This window comes from Punica granatum, chromosome 5 (genome assembly GCF_007655135.1).
Source record: "Punica granatum isolate Tunisia-2019 chromosome 5, ASM765513v2, whole genome shotgun sequence".
In the NCBI taxonomy this organism is placed as follows: domain Eukaryota; kingdom Viridiplantae; phylum Streptophyta; class Magnoliopsida; order Myrtales; family Lythraceae; genus Punica; species Punica granatum.
This window is the reverse complement of record NC_045131.1, coordinates 6,753,611-6,771,516: the sequence shown is the minus strand read 5'-3', so window position 1 is coordinate 6,771,516 and position 17,906 is coordinate 6,753,611. Positions and strand designations below refer to the sequence as shown.

The 17,906-nt window shown below is 35.2% G+C and overlaps 1 protein-coding gene across 3 annotated transcripts; it reads right to left on the bottom strand.

The window, feature by feature from the left end:
- Positions 1 to 10,278: 10,278 nt before the first annotated feature.
- LOC116206740 lies at positions 10,279 to 13,267 on the bottom strand. 3 transcript variants are annotated; one of them, XM_031539543.1, is made up of 7 exons: positions 13,249 to 13,267; positions 12,573 to 12,924; positions 11,624 to 11,725; positions 11,265 to 11,332; positions 11,007 to 11,062; positions 10,824 to 10,898; positions 10,279 to 10,747 (listed from the first exon to the last, which is right to left on the bottom strand). In XM_031539543.1, the coding sequence occupies exons 2-7, from the start codon at positions 12,782 to 12,784 to the stop codon at positions 10,625 to 10,627; spliced, it is 636 nt and encodes a 211-aa protein (XP_031395403.1). In that variant the 5' UTR covers positions 12,785 to 12,924; positions 13,249 to 13,267; the 3' UTR covers positions 10,279 to 10,624. The 3 variants fall into 3 exon arrangements, with proteins under 3 accessions (XP_031395403.1, XP_031395402.1, XP_031395404.1); XM_031539542.1 differs by lacking the exon at positions 13,249 to 13,267 and adding an exon at positions 13,008 to 13,151; XM_031539544.1 differs by lacking the exon at positions 13,249 to 13,267 and having other exon boundaries at positions 10,869 to 10,898; positions 12,573 to 13,087.
- Positions 13,268 to 17,906: the final 4,639 nt, after the last annotated feature.

Sequence of the window (17,906 nt, the reverse complement as noted above, 5' to 3'; positions counted from 1 at the left end):
ACATGCATAGTAGCTCGAGTGGATGAATATCATCGTTACTTTGTACGTGACGTAACGCTCATACTGAAATAAAAATATTACCCAAGAAAATATTCTAAGCATATGATATTGCAATGCAAATAAAACCCAGCAGTGATAAGCCAACGACACGATTTAGCCCAATCCTAGCTATGTTTTCAGTTGGTCGTGCTAATTAACATTTATAATATATATATATATATATATATTTATTTATTTAACATATTGTATTGGTCAAAATCATATTTCCTTTTTGTAGTTAAAATTCTATTTACACGCACCCTGGATTTCAAGTTTCAACTGATAGATTTGACCACCTGGCTATTGTTTTTTGTATTTATCCGTGTGCGAAATTATATTATTTAATTAAAATTTTCAATTCAAGCTTGCAAGAATTTTCAGTGTTGACCAGAGTTTTTAGGGTAAAAGAAAATTGAATGTACATGCATATATATACATATATATTTGTAAATGCAAACATCAACAGCAAAGAGGCCTTGGCCTGATTTATAACCTGTTGAATGTTGATTAAATGGCCCAAAAAAAATCATAAATTAAGACTCTAACATTAATATAGCTTATATTTCACATCCATCGATCCTTCGATCAAATTCTCCATCTCCCGTGGGTAGATCGCCCCCTTGTTTATATTTTACTAATTAATTATATATTATCAGTCCAGCATTGTATGTATCTGACATAACATTTGAATTATATATTCAAAATTTCCGGTTGTCCGCGAAATTGGAGTGCATATGTATTATCGATTGATATCAAAGACATGCAACAAGATGCATGATTAATTAAAAAAATCACTCGAAAAATATCAAAAATTCAAAAAATACATGCGAGTCCTTTTTTCCTTTTCTCATGTATTATTATTATTATAAAAGAGCTTATCAGTTAATATAAGAAAATAAAAAAATTAAATAAAAAGTTATAAATAATTTTTATTAACAAAAATTTGAATTTAAAACCTCTTATCAACGTGATGGTCCTCTTTCTCAAATCAAAGTTATAATTATGTTACCCCAGAACACAAACAAATTCAGAGGACAAAAGTTGACCGGGCCACGTGTTGAGTAGGGGGAGCTAGAACACATTAATATACACAAGCGGCAATTGTATATATATTGATCCAAAAAAATTGTACGACTACATGTTCCAAGCCTCTGTTCTGTCTCCTTCCGGCCCTTCCACTGCCAAATTTTCCTATATTTTTCTTTTTATGGTTTATGGACCAAGTGGATGATATAGTTAAATGGGGCAGAAAAACCTTTTTCTTTTAGATTGTGAGGACCGAAAGTCTTACTTGCAAAATTTAAACTGAGAATGTCTTAATAATAACAAAGTCAATATATATGTTACTACACTACGTTCTATTTTTCTTGTTTATACCATGCATATCTCGACGTTTTGCAACTCAATCAATGTCTCTATCACATAGTTCGAAATTTATGTGGAACGTTTGAGAGTGAGATATCTCGAGAAACTTCAGAACAACAACGCTTAGTTATACGTATACTTACATCTTCTTATCATCATGAATTGACGGAAAATAAATTCGACAGTTTGCTTTGCAGTGCCTCTTGTGTTGGTTGGTGCAAGAAAACATTGAGCTGTTGATGCCTACTGATGTTTTGGCTCGATCCACAATATGCAACTTTCCATTTCTCTTTTTCCATTTTATTAATTTACGTCTTTTGGACCCATCGAATTGACGGTATTTGGTTGAAATATACATCACGAGATAATAAAAAATGGGGAAAAAAAGGAATTTATCAAAATCACATATATAGTCATGAAGCTAAATTAATTGTTTTGTCAACATGCAATATTCATGACAATTCATGGACGTGGCTACATGCTGAGGTTGCCGATTCCTCCGGTCATTAGGGTTTCCATTGGAAATGAGTTCAAATACGTACTTGTGCGAGTATATTATTTATTGTGGAAGGCCTTTATGATGATATTATCACGTATATATATGAATCGGTAAGTTATAGCTAGGGGCTTTGCTTGCCCCGAGACACTTCGATATGGTATTGGGAACTTCGCTAGCGAGCTAGTTAGGAGTCTAAACCTCATGTTGATTACCAATGCATGCAAGAGAGAACTCCGGTCCATCGATAACTTTGACTAGAATGAAAAGGAACAGCTTCGATCGAAATTAAATGTGCTTGGCAGCTTTGATAGGTCATTCTAATTTAGTGTATCTTTTCTATCTTCACTATTTAAAAGAATAATTATGGCACAAACTAACAATCAATTAAGTTTTATAAGAATTTTAGAGTTTACTTACAACTTTTTTCTTTCTATCTGTAAGAACTTTTTCTCAGTTTGAGGTTATATCGGCCACAACTTCCACGATATGAGTCAGAACAATGACTTAACCCTCGCAACCGACAAAACTCCCACCGAGTGCATGGGTCATTAGTCAATCGGAGTAGATTTTCTTCATACTTCATCCGAGAATTTTTGCCCATAAAAATACATTGCCATGAAAATGATTTATTGATATTGGGGTTGTTGTGGGGTTACTTCTATTGAGGATGGCACCTTCTTAAGCAATTCAAAAGAATTGCAATATAACGTAGGTTAATTTAAGGGATTCAATATTTATTCTCTTTGAGTAAGATTTAAAATTCGAGTCTTGTGAATGAAAAAAATTCACTTTAAAATAACTTTATTTTTTAATGAACTGATCCGACTCGATTGAATTAGATACAGGCGGAAAAGAATTGCAAACATCATGAAGAGGGAGAGGACGTAAACAAAAGCTTCGATCAATCAATCAATCAAGTTGGATTAAAAGCAGAGATTTTTTAATGAAATAAATGAAGATTCCGACTTTGACTACTTGAGGTGTCGTTTTATCTTTCCGTGAAAGCCGTACGAACGCCGTTGAGTCCATCCAAAACCCGACAATCAGTACTTGGGATTCTCCAAATCCGTGAACATTAATTTAATCTCGTGTTAATTAAACGTTAATTAATATGTTAAGAAGGGTCCAGTTACAGCATCTCAGCCGTTGATATTACATTCAGCAACTCTGATTCATCTGCCAAAACGTCCCAAATTTTTTTTTGTTTTTTGTTTGGTTACAAAGAAAGTTTGTGGATCTAACACAAAAAAAATAAAATATTAATAGCTAATAAAGATATACGGATAGTCTCACGGGATATTGAATCTGAAATCTCGGGGCCATTTGATTTCAGAGTTAAAGTAACTTTGATTTTGATTGTGAAAAAAGACAAATGAGATGGTATTATAAATTTGACTTTGGAAAACGTGTGTTTTTATTGTTTAGTGGATAGAATTAAAATCAAAATCACGATTCTAAAATCAAACTCAAATTCCAAACGGGGCTAATTACCAGATGAAAACATGCTACGTATTCTGATAAAGTTTTTTCACTTTGATTTAGGGGGATCTTGTCTTCTTCTGATGATCCAATGGCGAAATACCACGAAGCAAACTCTCTGATCAATCAAATTGGACACTTTAATTAAGGGAAAAAAAAGGTCATTAGAGAGGATAATAATAATGATTATTGTTCTTTGCGAGGCACAAATTGCAGTGATTTACGGTAAAATCCGTACGACTAGAGAATAATTTAGCCGAGACGTGCATGTATCAGTTTGATCTAATATAATTATTTTAACATATTATTAACTTGTGCTGTTGCTACTTTCTAGTACCTGGAAATATAGTTTAAATGGACTACTAAACCTATAGTTCTTCTCGGCTGGAAATATAATTTGTGATCGTAAACCTAATATATATGGAAATGAATATATATTATTCTTTTTTTCATCGTATACTCTGCTATTTAGAACCATAACAGGTCCCGACTAATTCAATTCGAGTCGGATTGGCCTATTAAGAGGTAAAATTCTTCGAGCATAGATTTTCTTCATTCACGAAACTTGAATTTAGGACATTATTTAAAGGAAATAACTGTCGAATCAATTGAATCGGTCCATGTTGAATTATTTACGTACATATTATTCTGTTTTTGCTGCCAAGCTGTTTATGAAGGGAAAAAAGGAAAAAATAAAATGTCTTCAAAATTATCAATGTCTTCTTCTCTCTCCATAGATAGAGAAAGAAGATTACCAAATTTAACACACAAAAATATCGAGAAGACGTGTTTATTACAATGCGTTTATTTTCGGAGTTAAAGTCACGAATTTGTGATTGTGATTGTGATTGTAGAAGAAGACAAAAATATATGGGGCCCACCAGTTTGACTTTTGAAATATAAAATGAATGGAAGGTAGAGATAATTAATTGTAATGGGATTGTATTTTAATAATATATGGGGCCCACCAATTTGACTTTTGAAATGTGTGTTTTGTTGTGTAGTGTTTTGAGTTAAAGTTAAAGTTAAAATCTTAAATCACGACTTTGAAAACAAACGGAGCATTATAATCACATTTCGTTCTCGATTTGAAATTAGAAAAACTAGAAGAAAGGCCTGTATATATGTACGAGCTAGAATCGTCGTGTATATATATATGTGATAAAAAGACCAGGTAACCGAACGGGTATATAGATAGTAAACTTAATCGCGACTGATCTCTGTCTATGAGAAAGTTAATTTTCATAGTCTTTCTCAACCGTGACCGTTTGTTTGTTTTGATTAATTTTTTTTATTTTTCTCGTCGGACCAACTTTCACGACCATGGGAGATTCCTTATATTTTGGGTAGAAATTTTTTTACTTTATTCTTGTGCAGATACTGAGGGTGTATATAACAATTCATAGGGAGATTTTAATGTTTTAAACACTATATATGTCTACTTACATAAATAAAAGATTTTTCGGCTTCTATAACTTAAAATTTTTGGAGTTTCATTGGTAATGTGAAATGATAATAGCACGCGCATTTGTCGCATAGTAATTAGTTGGATTTTTAAAAGTCACTCAACTATAGACTTTGCATGTCTTACAAGGCATCGTTTTATGAGTTGTTTTAGCTTTTATAACTAGGGGCAAAGGTCGTGCTTCGCTACGGCAATCAGTTGTAATATAAGGATTTATATACTTGCATCATGACTTTTTTTCGATAAGTTTTTGTATTATTATTATTATTATTATTATTATTTATTACTTCTTGAATTACATTATCTTACTATACTATTATTGCTAAGCACCTACGTTGTTATATAAAGTACCTAATGTAAATCTTGGAACAAAAATTTACGTTGATATTATTAGTTTATAATATACAAAGACACGAGTTTATCAATAAATTTAATGAAAATAACCATTTTATTAAATTATTCGTATTTTTATTGGTTAGTTGGATCTTATAAATTTATTACTTATGATGTTGTTTTAAAATTAAAAGAGAAGGATTTAATGATAATATTTTTTTTCCAAAATAAAATAGAAAATGATAGAAGAAATAAATGCGGGATCTAATAGAACCCAAGATATCACAATTAAAAAGTAAGCTAACACTCCAATAGCTAAATTCATTGTTTCTTTATCACGGTTAATCACTTATAAAAGCACGACTTTTGAAAAATAATATAGAAAGACATGACATTTGTATTTTTTTCCTTATTATAGCCCGACTTTTGGAGAGTATCACAAAAAGGTACGATCTTTGCACTTTCCTAAATATAGTATGAACTTTAAAAAATAACACAAAAAGACACAACCTTCAAGTTTAATTCCTCATCTCGCACCACGTTAATTATTCCGTCAGACTGTAATGATAATGGCTAATGTGAAGCTAACAATGCTATGTGAAACAACATGATTGGACAAGTAAAGCCACAAGTTTTTATTTAATTAAAAAATTAAAAGAAATGAAAGGGAGATTCAACTTAATAAGAGGAAATGGGGAGGGGGCCAACATTGGTAGGTACGTCGGTGGCTACCATATCCCAATTGGGGCCACTGGCAGGAGCAAGACACCAATTATGTAGGTAATGGCTATAATCGGGGCACCCACTACCGGAATCAAAAGAGCCCCGAAATTAAGTGCTTTCTCATTTCGGCAGTAAGAGCCTCGATTGCACCCCACAATCTTCAATCCGCTCCTTTCTTTCTTTTTTATCCTAGAAAAAGAATCTTTTTTTCAATTTTTTAATTTTTAGAATTATTTTTTAATTAAATAAAAATATGTTGTGTTATGAGGCGTCATTAGCTGTTACTGTTACATTTGATGAATAATTGACGCTGCACCATAATCACAATTAAACCTGACGATTGTGTCTTTCTGTTTATTTTTTAAAGATAATGTTATATTTTTTAAAAAAGGGGGGAAATTCATGTATTTCTGTACTACTCTCAAAATGTCGTGTTATATTTAAGAAAAAAATATAGGGGTCGTGCATTTTGTGTTATTTTCTAAAAGTCGTGTTATATTTAGGAAAAAATGCAAATGTCGTGCCTTTTAAGATAATTAACCCTTCTTTATCCGCGTATTTTATGCATAGAAAGTTGTGCACAATATCATTTTCAGGAAAATAAATACATGAGTATGCAATGATACTACTACACTTTTGTAAAATGTGTAATGTCCTTTTCTTTTATTCTCTAACTTGGGTTTAGACTTCACTCAACCGATCTCGAGTGCGAAAGGAACTAGTTAAATGTATATGTAGATGTGATATACTAATTTTAAAATTCTTTGGAAGATAGGAGATGTAAACGCATATGTAGATGTGATATATAATATTATTTTCAGGGAAATAAATTTATGAATATAAAAATAATAATACTCCATTTTTGTAAAATGTGTAATGTTCTTTTCTTTTATTCTCAAACTTGGGTTCGGACTTCAGTTGACCCTTCGCGAGGGTGAAAGGAACTAGTTAAATGTATATGTAGATGTGATATACAATATCATAACAACTTCATGCCACTAAAGCCAAGTTTTTGTGCTTGTCCATGGGAGATGGGACACTTGGCAGCATTTCTTTCACTCATGATGGAACAACAGTTTTTTAATATATTAAGATTAAGATTAAGATTATATATAGATAGATTTGTGTTCTCATAAGTAGAATTTTCATGTGACCTTTCACTTCTAATACTAATCTCATTTTACGAAATTTACTTTGATTCTTGTATTGAAAGTTGCTTAAAAAATCACATATGGTATTAATACGAAGTTATATATCGTTGTTTTTCCAAACGGTTTAATTTTCTTAAATGTTCAAAATCACAGTCGGAAATTATATTTTTTTCATTCTTTTTATCTTTCTTTGTGTGTGGATAGTTTGTATAGATATGTTATGTGAAGGGGCATGTGCCCATGGTTGGGTGTTAGGGTACATCAAAGACACCACAAACTAACTGTTTTGGGATTATATACATTTCACACACGCTCTAGACAAGTGGGTTCCAATGAAACATCGATATCTTGGACATTGACCTAACTTAAATAGGCGGTGTGTTAATCGAACAAAGATCGGATAGGATTGAAGTCGTGTATAATGAGAACAACATTAAATGATGCCGACGGTGCAGATCATGAAACTCAAATAAAATTAAGCTATTTTTGCTTCGCATGATCAAAATCATTTAAGGGGCACTTTGCTATAATTCATTGGAAAACTTCCCTGACTAAAACGAGATGAATGTGTCGCTTCTGTAAACTTTACCATGTGAAAACAAATTAAACGTACTTATAACTTAATTAATTACTAAAAGAAGGATAAATAAATAAGCATATTACTTTTCATTTTGTATGCTCTTGTAGAAATCAAAATGCAAACTCTTTTTTTTTGGGTGAAATTACGAATACTCTCAAGTCACAAGAATAAATGAATTTCTTTCCTGGTTAGGAGTGCAATTCGTCGTTGTACCATATTCTCATGGTCAGAATGCCGACAACTTTTGGTGTATCCTTTGATGTTCCCTCCAAAAGATCAACATTAGTTGTCGCTTAGATGGCACCCGCTGGAGATATATATATATATATATATAATTATGTGTTAAAAAAATATAATTATCATATTTACATCACTACAAAAAATACCGAGATTACCAAGTGAATTACCGAGAGATTGCGTCCCTATGTAAAACTCCCTCTGAAATCCCTTGAAAAATTTACCGAGGGATTTCTAAGGGATTACCAAGGGATTTTTCCCTTTTTTTAAAAATAAATTATCGAGGAATTACCAAATGATTTTTTCCTCGATAAAATTATAAAAAAATTATTTTTTTTATAAATAATTTACCAAGGGAAAAATCCCTCGGTAAATTAAAAGTATGAATTTTTAATAAAAAGTTAAAAAGATAAAATATCAAATGAGAAAATTAATATTTGTTTTACAATAATAATTGTAGACATATAAATTATATTTCTTGAAGAGAATATTATATTGTAAGTTAAATATAAAACTAATTTAATTTAGGATTGAAAGTGTTAAATATTTAAAATTTTGAGTTTTTGAAAAAATATATCTAGATATAACTATGTAAACATAATGTTTGCATTAGGAGAGCGTAAACATTATAATTAAAATTATATTTACGCTCACAGCGCGAGTCATAAATAGATGCATTTTATAGTTACTTACCATTTTAATATTGTACATGAAATTTTTTTTAAAAAAAAGAATGAATGAAATAAATTGTATTAGAAATAAAACCTCAAAATAAATAGTATTGGAAAGCATGTTCGAACTTGTAAGAGAAAGTATAGCCCGTTTGGTTTTACAATTCGTTTTTAACTCTACTCCACTTAACTTCACTTATCTTCAATTTAACAACACAATTATTATTTTTCCATTTTTCTTCAATTTTTTAACCATTCAATTCAATTTTTAATACTAAGTTATATCAATTATTCATTACTTTTTTCACAATTCAACAATACAATCATTACTTTCTCTCAATTATTCATTACTTTTTCCACAATTCAACAACACAATCATCACTTTATCTCAACTATTCATTACTTTTTTACACTTTTTCTCATAATTCAATAACACAATCATTACAAATCAATTAAAATCAAAACTCAACTCAACTCAACTATAAAACCAAATACAACAAAATTCTCGATTATGTTACATTATAATCTATTTAGATAGGTCAAATAAACGATGTGGTTATATTCAATTAAATATCAAGTGCATTATATAGATAAATCATGTTGAATTTATTATTAAATGTATATATTATCAATGCAAATTTTTTCATATTACAAGTTTTTGGTTTTTTAAAAAGAAAATATAAAGACAAGCAATACAAATATAATTAAGTGTAGAGAAACGACAAGAACAATGACGTAGTTTAATGGTTAAGAAATGGCATGAGGGATGGGCAAATGGGAGCTAGGAGGTGGGAGGTCTTGGTTTCGAGACTTCAAAAATGCAAGAAAAAAAATATGAGAGAGGTGAAATCCCTCAACATTTTTTACCAAGGCCCTCGGTAATCCCGATATTTTTAATAGTGCATATTAATAGTAATTAATATGATTCATCGAAAAAATAATAATGATCGGTATGAGAGTATAGTGTAATGACTCACGCTTTCTTTGCCTGAATTTTCACTTTCGATCTTCATATGGTATCATTATTTGTTTACCTTTTACGCTTTATTAGATTTTTTCTTTATTTCTTTGTAATAAGTTTATGTGCCTCCATTATAACTAAAAAAGGGAAAAAAAACCATTTAATGATTTGTATGTGTTTATTCGTCATATTGTAAACCTATTAGAAAAGAAGAGTATAATATAATGACTCACGTTTTCTTTGCCTGAATTTTCGCTTTTGATTTTCATATGGTAGAACTATTTGTTTGCCTTTTACCCTTTAATAGATTTTTTAAAAAATTTCTTTATAATAGGTTCATGTGCCTCCCTTATAATTAAAAAAAGAAAAAAAAACCATTCTATTGAAAACAGTCCTATAATAATATCACATATATAATGGATATATATTAGTCGAATTTAATTTACCTAATATTACTGAGAATTCCGGGTTTCACGTCTTGTCTCATGCAGAACCAACTCCCATTAATCAAATATTATAAAGGGCTAATTCAGGGATTTTAATTAATTAAAACATGTTTCCGTACAAAGACCATGCGATTTGTTCGTGTCTAATGTTACATTGTTGACGATATTAACTCGTCTCCCGTCTAGAATAGCGACCGGTACAAATCGGCTATTGCCAACTCAAAAAAGGGGTCTACTTGGAATTTCCTCCCTTTATTAGTTTGGTTTTCCTCTCTTTTTTAAGAAAAAAGAAGGTCAGAGTGCAATTCTTTAAAAAAAATTTGAAATTGAATAATGACGTGACGCAAGTTGAATAGATAATTGCGACCATATATGCTCAAATACTACATGCCGGACTTGGTCGATATGTTTCTTCTCAACAAAAACACAATTATTTGCCTTCATGCGGAACTAAGAGCACAAATTATGCTTAAACATGTCTGCTTCGGTTCTTTGATCGATGCTGAGGCTGAACTCGGAATGGCATCCGTAATTCTAGCATCTGATCTCTGGGATGCAAAATCTATAACAGTAACTTCAACTTCAAGCCTATGATATTTATCCAAAATAAGAGAGATCCAAGGCTGTATAAGACTCCGACAGATCTATATATGGCGGGTGGGGGAGTTCTTTTCCTCATACGAGTGTGCAGAGGACGAACAATGCGAACAGAAGTGCAAAAGCTCCTAGAATCATGCCAGCGGTCCAGCAAGCTTTCCGCAAGCAAGTTTTCAACATGGATGAGCCGCATTCTTTTATCTGCTCGTGATAGAAAGAGATGATGAAACTCGTTCAGCAGATCCGTATTAAACACCCAAACCAAAAAAACACGAACCTGCAAAATGTAACTGTTTGTGTAATGCCGAGTCGAGGTAGGTACCTGTGTCTGGCTCTGAGTGGCATCAGGTAACTGCAATAATGAAGCAGGAAAAAGCAGACACATCATAATTAGATACTGAATGACTCGGCAGAAGCGACTTGAATGGTATTGGTTTGTAAGGGGAATCGGTTTACTTACTATGAGTGGCTTGAGCATCTCGGGATCATCTCTTGATAATGTCGTTGCCATGCTGTCTGCATCAGGGGTGAAGAGTTTGTTAGTGAGAACCTGTTGTTCTCTTTTGTCGGGTTAAATTAAAAACATTATATGATACAGTCGGTTCGTAGCTAGCATGGAAGTTGTTCCGCTTTCTCATATTATGGGAAGAACAAGTTACTTTTAGGTGGAAATTAGTGGATATATGATCTGAGTGTCCGCTCATGAATTTCCACGTACCACAGTCATGAATGCTCCGAGATCTTCTGATTTCTTCGGTGTCTGCAGCATTTTGTAGACCTTCAGGCCTGTAACAATTTGAAAAGCCAAACCCATATCAAAACCGAGTAAAGGTTCAGACATCGATTTCATGTATCAGCCCAGAAGAACCAAGTGAAAATGCTGCTGTGGATGAGAATTTATAACCCTTTCATGATCTACTCCCCATGAACATTTCGATTGACAGTTGTGCTACCCTTCCGTCTGAGCCATAGAAAATGAACATAGTCTATCCTTCCAAGATTTCCACTGAGAAACAGCGTAAGAGTCGCATGATTGCTGGTTTGCCGGCTAAAATAAAACACGAGAAGAAGTAGGACCTGTTTGTGGAACGTACTGCAAAGAGAGTGAGAGCCACCACTCTCATCCTGAGCTGAATATCCGACAGCAGTTTCCATCTCAAGTCTATGTCCGTCTCGGTTCTGCACACACACTGCCAGAAAGGATTAGTTATGCAGATAGCCGGTCCGACATTCAGCATGAAACTTTGGTTCTCTCTCTGACTACATCCGTCTCTAGACGAGAAAGCTGAACTCGATCCTTAGAAAGACAGTGGATCAGACTTGGTGAAGAGCACAAATTTTTCCTACTTGTCTGTTAAATATGAATCCGATGTGGTGTTGAGTTTTCATTCTGGATACCTAGTCGAAATACATTACAAAAACCACCAGTTCCTATGTATCCTTCAGTGCAACATAAAGAATCGACTTCATTTCATGTCCAGATTTCTCGGTTTTACAATCATGAACATCTCATAAGAGAAGGAGAGACGCCTAGTGACTCGAGAACTATCCTCCCGCGCAGACAACTCCTTGACGGCATTTGCTATTCAAACTCCGCAAACTTGATATCCCAATTGTACACGGGAAGAATTGCAGGAAGTCATTCAATAACACTTCTTCCCATTTATCAATGATATCCGACGATCAAGACAATTCCTGTGAAACTCTTTCATTTCATAGAAGTTCATTCTTATTCTTACCAAGCAAATAGCATTTCCTATCGATTTGTCCCCTGGAGTGGGCCTATTCTGATCCAAATTATCCATCTCTACGCGGTTCCCAAGGACTAGCAAAATCGAAATAGCTGATAAGTGAAAGAACCTAGCCACTTCGATTAACATGATAGTTTCCGTGCCTCTCATAATACGGAAAACAAAGACGGTCTAGCGCAATGGATTCCCTCCACAAACAGAACAGCCATTCCCAATCTTAATAATCAAGATAATCCATAAACAAGCCATCCAGATGATATGAGAGAGAGACATACAAGATGGGCTTCAAGGGCGGGTTGTGCAACAGAGACTCAAGGCGATCGAGCTTCACCCCGAGCTGTAAAAGCTTCGGCTTCGCAGAGTCTTTGAGCCCAATAAGATGGTCGGGACTGCAGTTCTTGATCCTGGTCTCAAGATCATCAATCAACTGGGAGGCCTCAACCGCCTCCCGCATCCACGCATCCGTTGCCGGGAATTGCTTCACCATCTCTCCCTTTCTGTGTTGGGTTTCTGGCAAATGTTTCCCGCCGCAAAATAAAAGAGATACAGAGCTGGTGGAGAAGAACAGAATGGCAGCGTCGTTGGGTGTTTCCCTTAGAACTGACAGTTATCTCTCATTGTCATGACCTGTCAAACGCATTCCATACACATTCACCGGAAGAAGGAAATATAAAAATGAACAGATCATCCGAAGATTAATGTGCACACACTTGCATGATTGATTTTTGCTCCGGCGAATGTAATATCTCATGCGCATAGAATATGCGGCTTCTTGTCATTTCATATTAGAATTCCATATTTTTTTGTATTTGTACTCTTTAGCTTACCAAACAAGTGGAAAAGATAAAGACAAATTTATGTTCTCTGCTCCCTTATAATTCCTTCGGATTGCAACCAGGTCTGAGCGGCAAGATCAATCCTAGCGGTATAAAAAGATGTTGATCTGCTCACCGTTAGCTACTTGAATCGAACTCTCTATCATGAGTACGATCACGATAGTCTTTTACCGGAATACTTAAGGTCGACTTAATTTTTACCGGCCGGCATAGTTTACCCAAGCGAAGAGTTGTTCTGCCCCGGAATCATATATCGACAGGAAACACAAGCAATCTTGTCGTAGGGAAAAATGACACTAGGAGCCGATTTAGGGAAAATGCCAAAAGTTGGGGATATGTATGGTTAATCAATCAATCATGAGATTTGATCTAATAAGCAGCACATGATTAGGAGGAGGTTGACAAGTAAATTGTCCATGCCTAGAGGGCTACAAGGGACATTTTGTGATTTTCGTATTTTGTAATTATGAGTATGGAATCCAACGGGAAGAAAAATAAAAATAAAAATAATAAGCAACCGCCACCGACAGGTTTGATGTCGATTTTTACTAGTGGGATTTCTCAATTTTTTCTATTCACGGGAGCTCCTCGAAACCCAAAAGAATGGATTGGGCTAGAGAGTTGAGGTACCCAATTTGGATTCAAATTGAGATGTCAGGCCCATCATTGGCCCAACCCCATGCCCATCGGGAAACCGGCCGGAATGTCGGTTCCTCCCTATGTACCGAACTCAGCCTTCTATTTCGCGTGAAGCGTGCCGAGCATTCCACTGGTATGCTTGTTGTAATTGCATGGATAGCCGGAGACATATATCACATAGTCGCGGCCAGAAAGGACCAAACGATGCTGATGCAGCGGCCCTATAAGGGAGATGGATATTCATGACAGAGCAGAGGCCTTAAAAGAGAACAAAGACAACACAAGGGGTTCGATCCCTCCTTGGCATTTAATTCCATGGTTCTAAAGATTGTTTTTCTAGGTATAGTACAAGACATCCGGAAAGTTCAATTGGTTCTAACTAATTCACGCAAGTTGGATCGGTTTATTAAGAGATAAAATTGTTACGTGCAGATTTCTAAAGATTGACTTGGAGGACGATTTTTTTTTAATTATTTTCATTTATTTTATTTTCTTCCAATTTCTATCCAAGGACTTTCTCAGGAACTCAATTTCCAAAGAAAACATGCTCCACGGTCCCTTGCCTATTTTTCCTGCAATTCTCTCTCTTTTGTCGAGTGAAAATCGTTTCCTCGGAGAGGCTTTCCTTTCCCTCAAGTGAACATGGGTTCGAACGAAGTGTCCTAGAAGGACCTGTACGAGGTGACTCGCATACGGCTCGAGAGCCGCGCCGATCGGTCCAAACCTTCAAATAAAGATGAATTCCCATTGCTGGGAATTGCTTCACCATCTCTCCCTTTCTGCGTTGGGTTTCTGGCAAATGTTTCCCGCCGCAAAAAAAAAAAAACGAGATACAGAGCTGGTGGAGGAGAACAGAATGGCAGCGTCGTTAGGTGTTTCCCTTAGAATTGACAGTTATCTCTTCATTATCATGAGCTGTCAAACGCATTCCAAACTCATTCACCGGAAGAAGGAAATACACAAATGAACAAATCATCCGAAGATTAATGTGCAAACACTTGTATGATTGATTTTTATTCCGGCGAATGTCACATCGCATGTGCGTAGAATACGTGGCTTCTTGCCGAATTAGAATTCCATATATTTTTTGTATTTGTACTCTTTAGCTTACCGAAAAATGGAACAGATAAAAACCAATTTATGTTCTCTGCTCCGTTGTACTTCATCCGGATTGCAACCAGGTCTGAGCGGCAACACCAATCCTAGCGGTATAAAAAGATGTTGATCTGCTCACCGTTAGCTACTTGGATCGAACTCTCTATCATGAGTACGATCACAATAGTCGTTTACCGGAATACTTAAGGTCGACTTAATTTTAATCGGACGGCATAGTTTACCCAAGCGAAGAATTGTTCTGCCCCTTAATCATATATGGACAGGAAACATAAGCAATCTTGTCGTAGGGAAAAATGACACTAGGAGCCGATTTAGGGAAAATGCCAAAAGTTGGGGGTATGTATGGTTAATCAATCAATCATGAGATTTGATCTAATAAGCAGCACATGATTAGGAGGTTGTCAAGTAAATTGTCCATGCCTAGAGGGCTACATGGGACATTTTGTGATATCCGTATTTTTGTAATTATTAGTATGGCATCCAACGGGGAGAAAAATAATAAGCAGCCACCACCGACCGACGGGTTTTAAGTTTGATTTTTACCAGTAGGATTTCTCAACTTTTCCTATTCATGGGGCGTTCCTTGAAACCCAAAAGAGTGGACTGGGCTAGACACCTGAGGCCCATTGAGGTACCCAATTTGGATTCAAATTGAGATGTTGCCAAGCCCATCATTGGCCCAACTCCCATGCCCATCGGAAACCGGCCGGAATGTCGGTTCATCCTTATGTACCGAACTCAGCCTTCTATTTCGCGCGAAGCGTGCCGAGTATTCAACCGATATGCTTGTTGTAATTGCATGGATAGCCAGAGATATATATCACATAGTCGTGGCCAGAAAGGACCAAACGATGCTGACGCAGCGGTCCTATAAGGAAGATGGATATTCATGAAAGAGCAGATAGGCCATAAAAGAGAAAAAAGACAACACAAGGGGCTCGATCCCTTGGCATTTAATTCCATAACTCTAAAGATTATTTTTCTAGGTATAACACATTATATACGAAAGTTCAATAAGCTCCAATTAATTCACGCAAGTCGAATTGGTTTATTAAAAGATAAAATTCTTAACTCGTGGATTTTTTAAGGCGGATTTTTTTTTTATCATTTTCATTTATTTTATTTTCTTCCAATTTCTATTGAAGGACTTTTAGGAACTCAATTTCCAAAGAAAACATGCTCCACTGTCCTTTGCCTAGTTTTCCTGCAATTCTCTCTCTTTTGTCAAGTGAAAATCGTTTCCTCGGAGAGGCTTTCCTTTCCCTCAAGTGAACATGGGTTCGAACGAAGTGTCCTAGAAAGACCTGTACGAGGTAACTCACGGACGGCTCGAGAGCCGCGCCGATCGTTACAAACCTTCGAATAAAGATGAATTGTAATGTAAGGACCTACACCCCGAATGCTGATTTACACCAAGAACTTATTACCAAGCATGACGACAGAGGAAGATGGACGTAAAAGATTACTTCGGGTAAAGGTTGATCCATAAGTACTCTCATCCTTAATTAACCATATATTCGTTCACCATTATAGTCTCGGAGCCTTGTCTAGTCCCGGAAACAGATCTATGTTATATATTTTAGTTAAATGGGGAGATAGCACGGGGTTGCTGGAAAATTGAACCCGAGAATAGCCAGAATTAACCTAGGTGGGTCACTTAGGAGGATATGATCTGATCTGATAAAATTGGCAATCAGTGTACGGTGACAGTATATCCCAGAAAGCTATGCATGGACATTGCATATAGACTTGTGTGTGTGTGTGTGTGTGTGTGTGTATGCATGTGGATGTGTGGCCGTGGCTCTGATGATGATGCCGAAGGGATCAGATGTCGGGGTGAGGGTACAAGGAAACTATGCTAAACCATAGGAGCAGCTGAACATTTTCTCTATGGCTGTCTTCCTTAAATAAATTGGTCCCCAGTGTCTGCATGGTTTCACGTGTCCGGCCATCCTATTGCCGTTTATTACACCATCAGCGACTGCATAGGATTCTAAGCACTCCCCCACACTCCCCTCTGCATATATTTCTGCACACATACATACGTACATACATCTACACGTATCTATTATAATAATTCAAAATGTATCATTTTCTATCTGGGACCCTTCTTCTTTCCCCACTCTCACCCTTCCTTTGTGAAACCCCACGCGCTCCTCCAATCATGCGCTCTTCCGTGATTCGGGTCGGTAAGATCCATCCGGCCCGATTGGCATGCCGTGATCGTGTTCCAGTTTGTACCAATGCGTTTGTTTTCGGAGTTAAAGTCACGAATTTGTGATTGTGATTGTGATTGTAGAAGAAGACAAAAATATATGGGGTCCACCAGTTTGACTTTTGAAATATGAAATGAATGGAAGGTATAGATAATTAATTAAATAGGATTGTATTTTAATAATATATGGGGCCCACCAATTTGACTTTTGAAATGTGTGTTTTGTTGTGTAGTGTTTTGAGTTAAAGTTAAAGTTAAAATCTTAAATCACGACTTTGAAAACAAACGGAGCATATACTAGTCTCGCAGTGATTGGTCCCTAAAGGATAAATACACATGACAAAATATATGATTGATCAGTCTGATCGCTTTGAGACATAAATACCGATCACAAGAGAAGGTTTGGTTAAGAACTTCAATTCATCTATCTGGTCTGAATGTTTTTGACAATTTCTTTTGAATTCTAGAAAATAGGATGTACAGTTGAGAAAGATGGTGTACTCCGTGCATGCATTTGTTACATTACACGACATTCTATAACTGATTGTTTAGCTTGCGTTTGGTTTTTGAGTTGTATCATCATCCAATTTTAACTTAATTTTATGTAATAATTGCAAGTGTTAACAGATATATATATACGTGAGCAAATATTGAGTGAGTATTACTCATATACTTGGATGTGTAATACCCAATAAAAATGTCTGAAAGTGAAAAACCAGCTCCACAATGGGCACACAGATTCCCACTCGTAAGCATATTGATTGGTTCTTACTTATTTAAAGTGGATGAGTAATACTCATTAA

What these genes read in the sequence shown, in the direction of transcription:
- LOC116206740 (XM_031539543.1), bottom strand. Translation starts at nt 12,784, where the DNA reads ATGGTGAAGCAATTCCCGGCAACGGATGCGTGGATGCGGGAGGCGGTT. An exon ending in CCGCCCTTGAAGCCCATCTT is followed by an intron (nt 11,726 to 12,572) that starts GTATGTCTCTCT and finishes GTGTGTGTGCAG; the next exon opens with AACCGAGACGGACATAGACT. An exon ending in GCAGTACGTTCCACAAACAG is followed by an intron (nt 11,333 to 11,623) that starts GTCCTACTTCTT and finishes AAATTGTTACAG; the next exon opens with GCCTGAAGGTCTACAAAATG.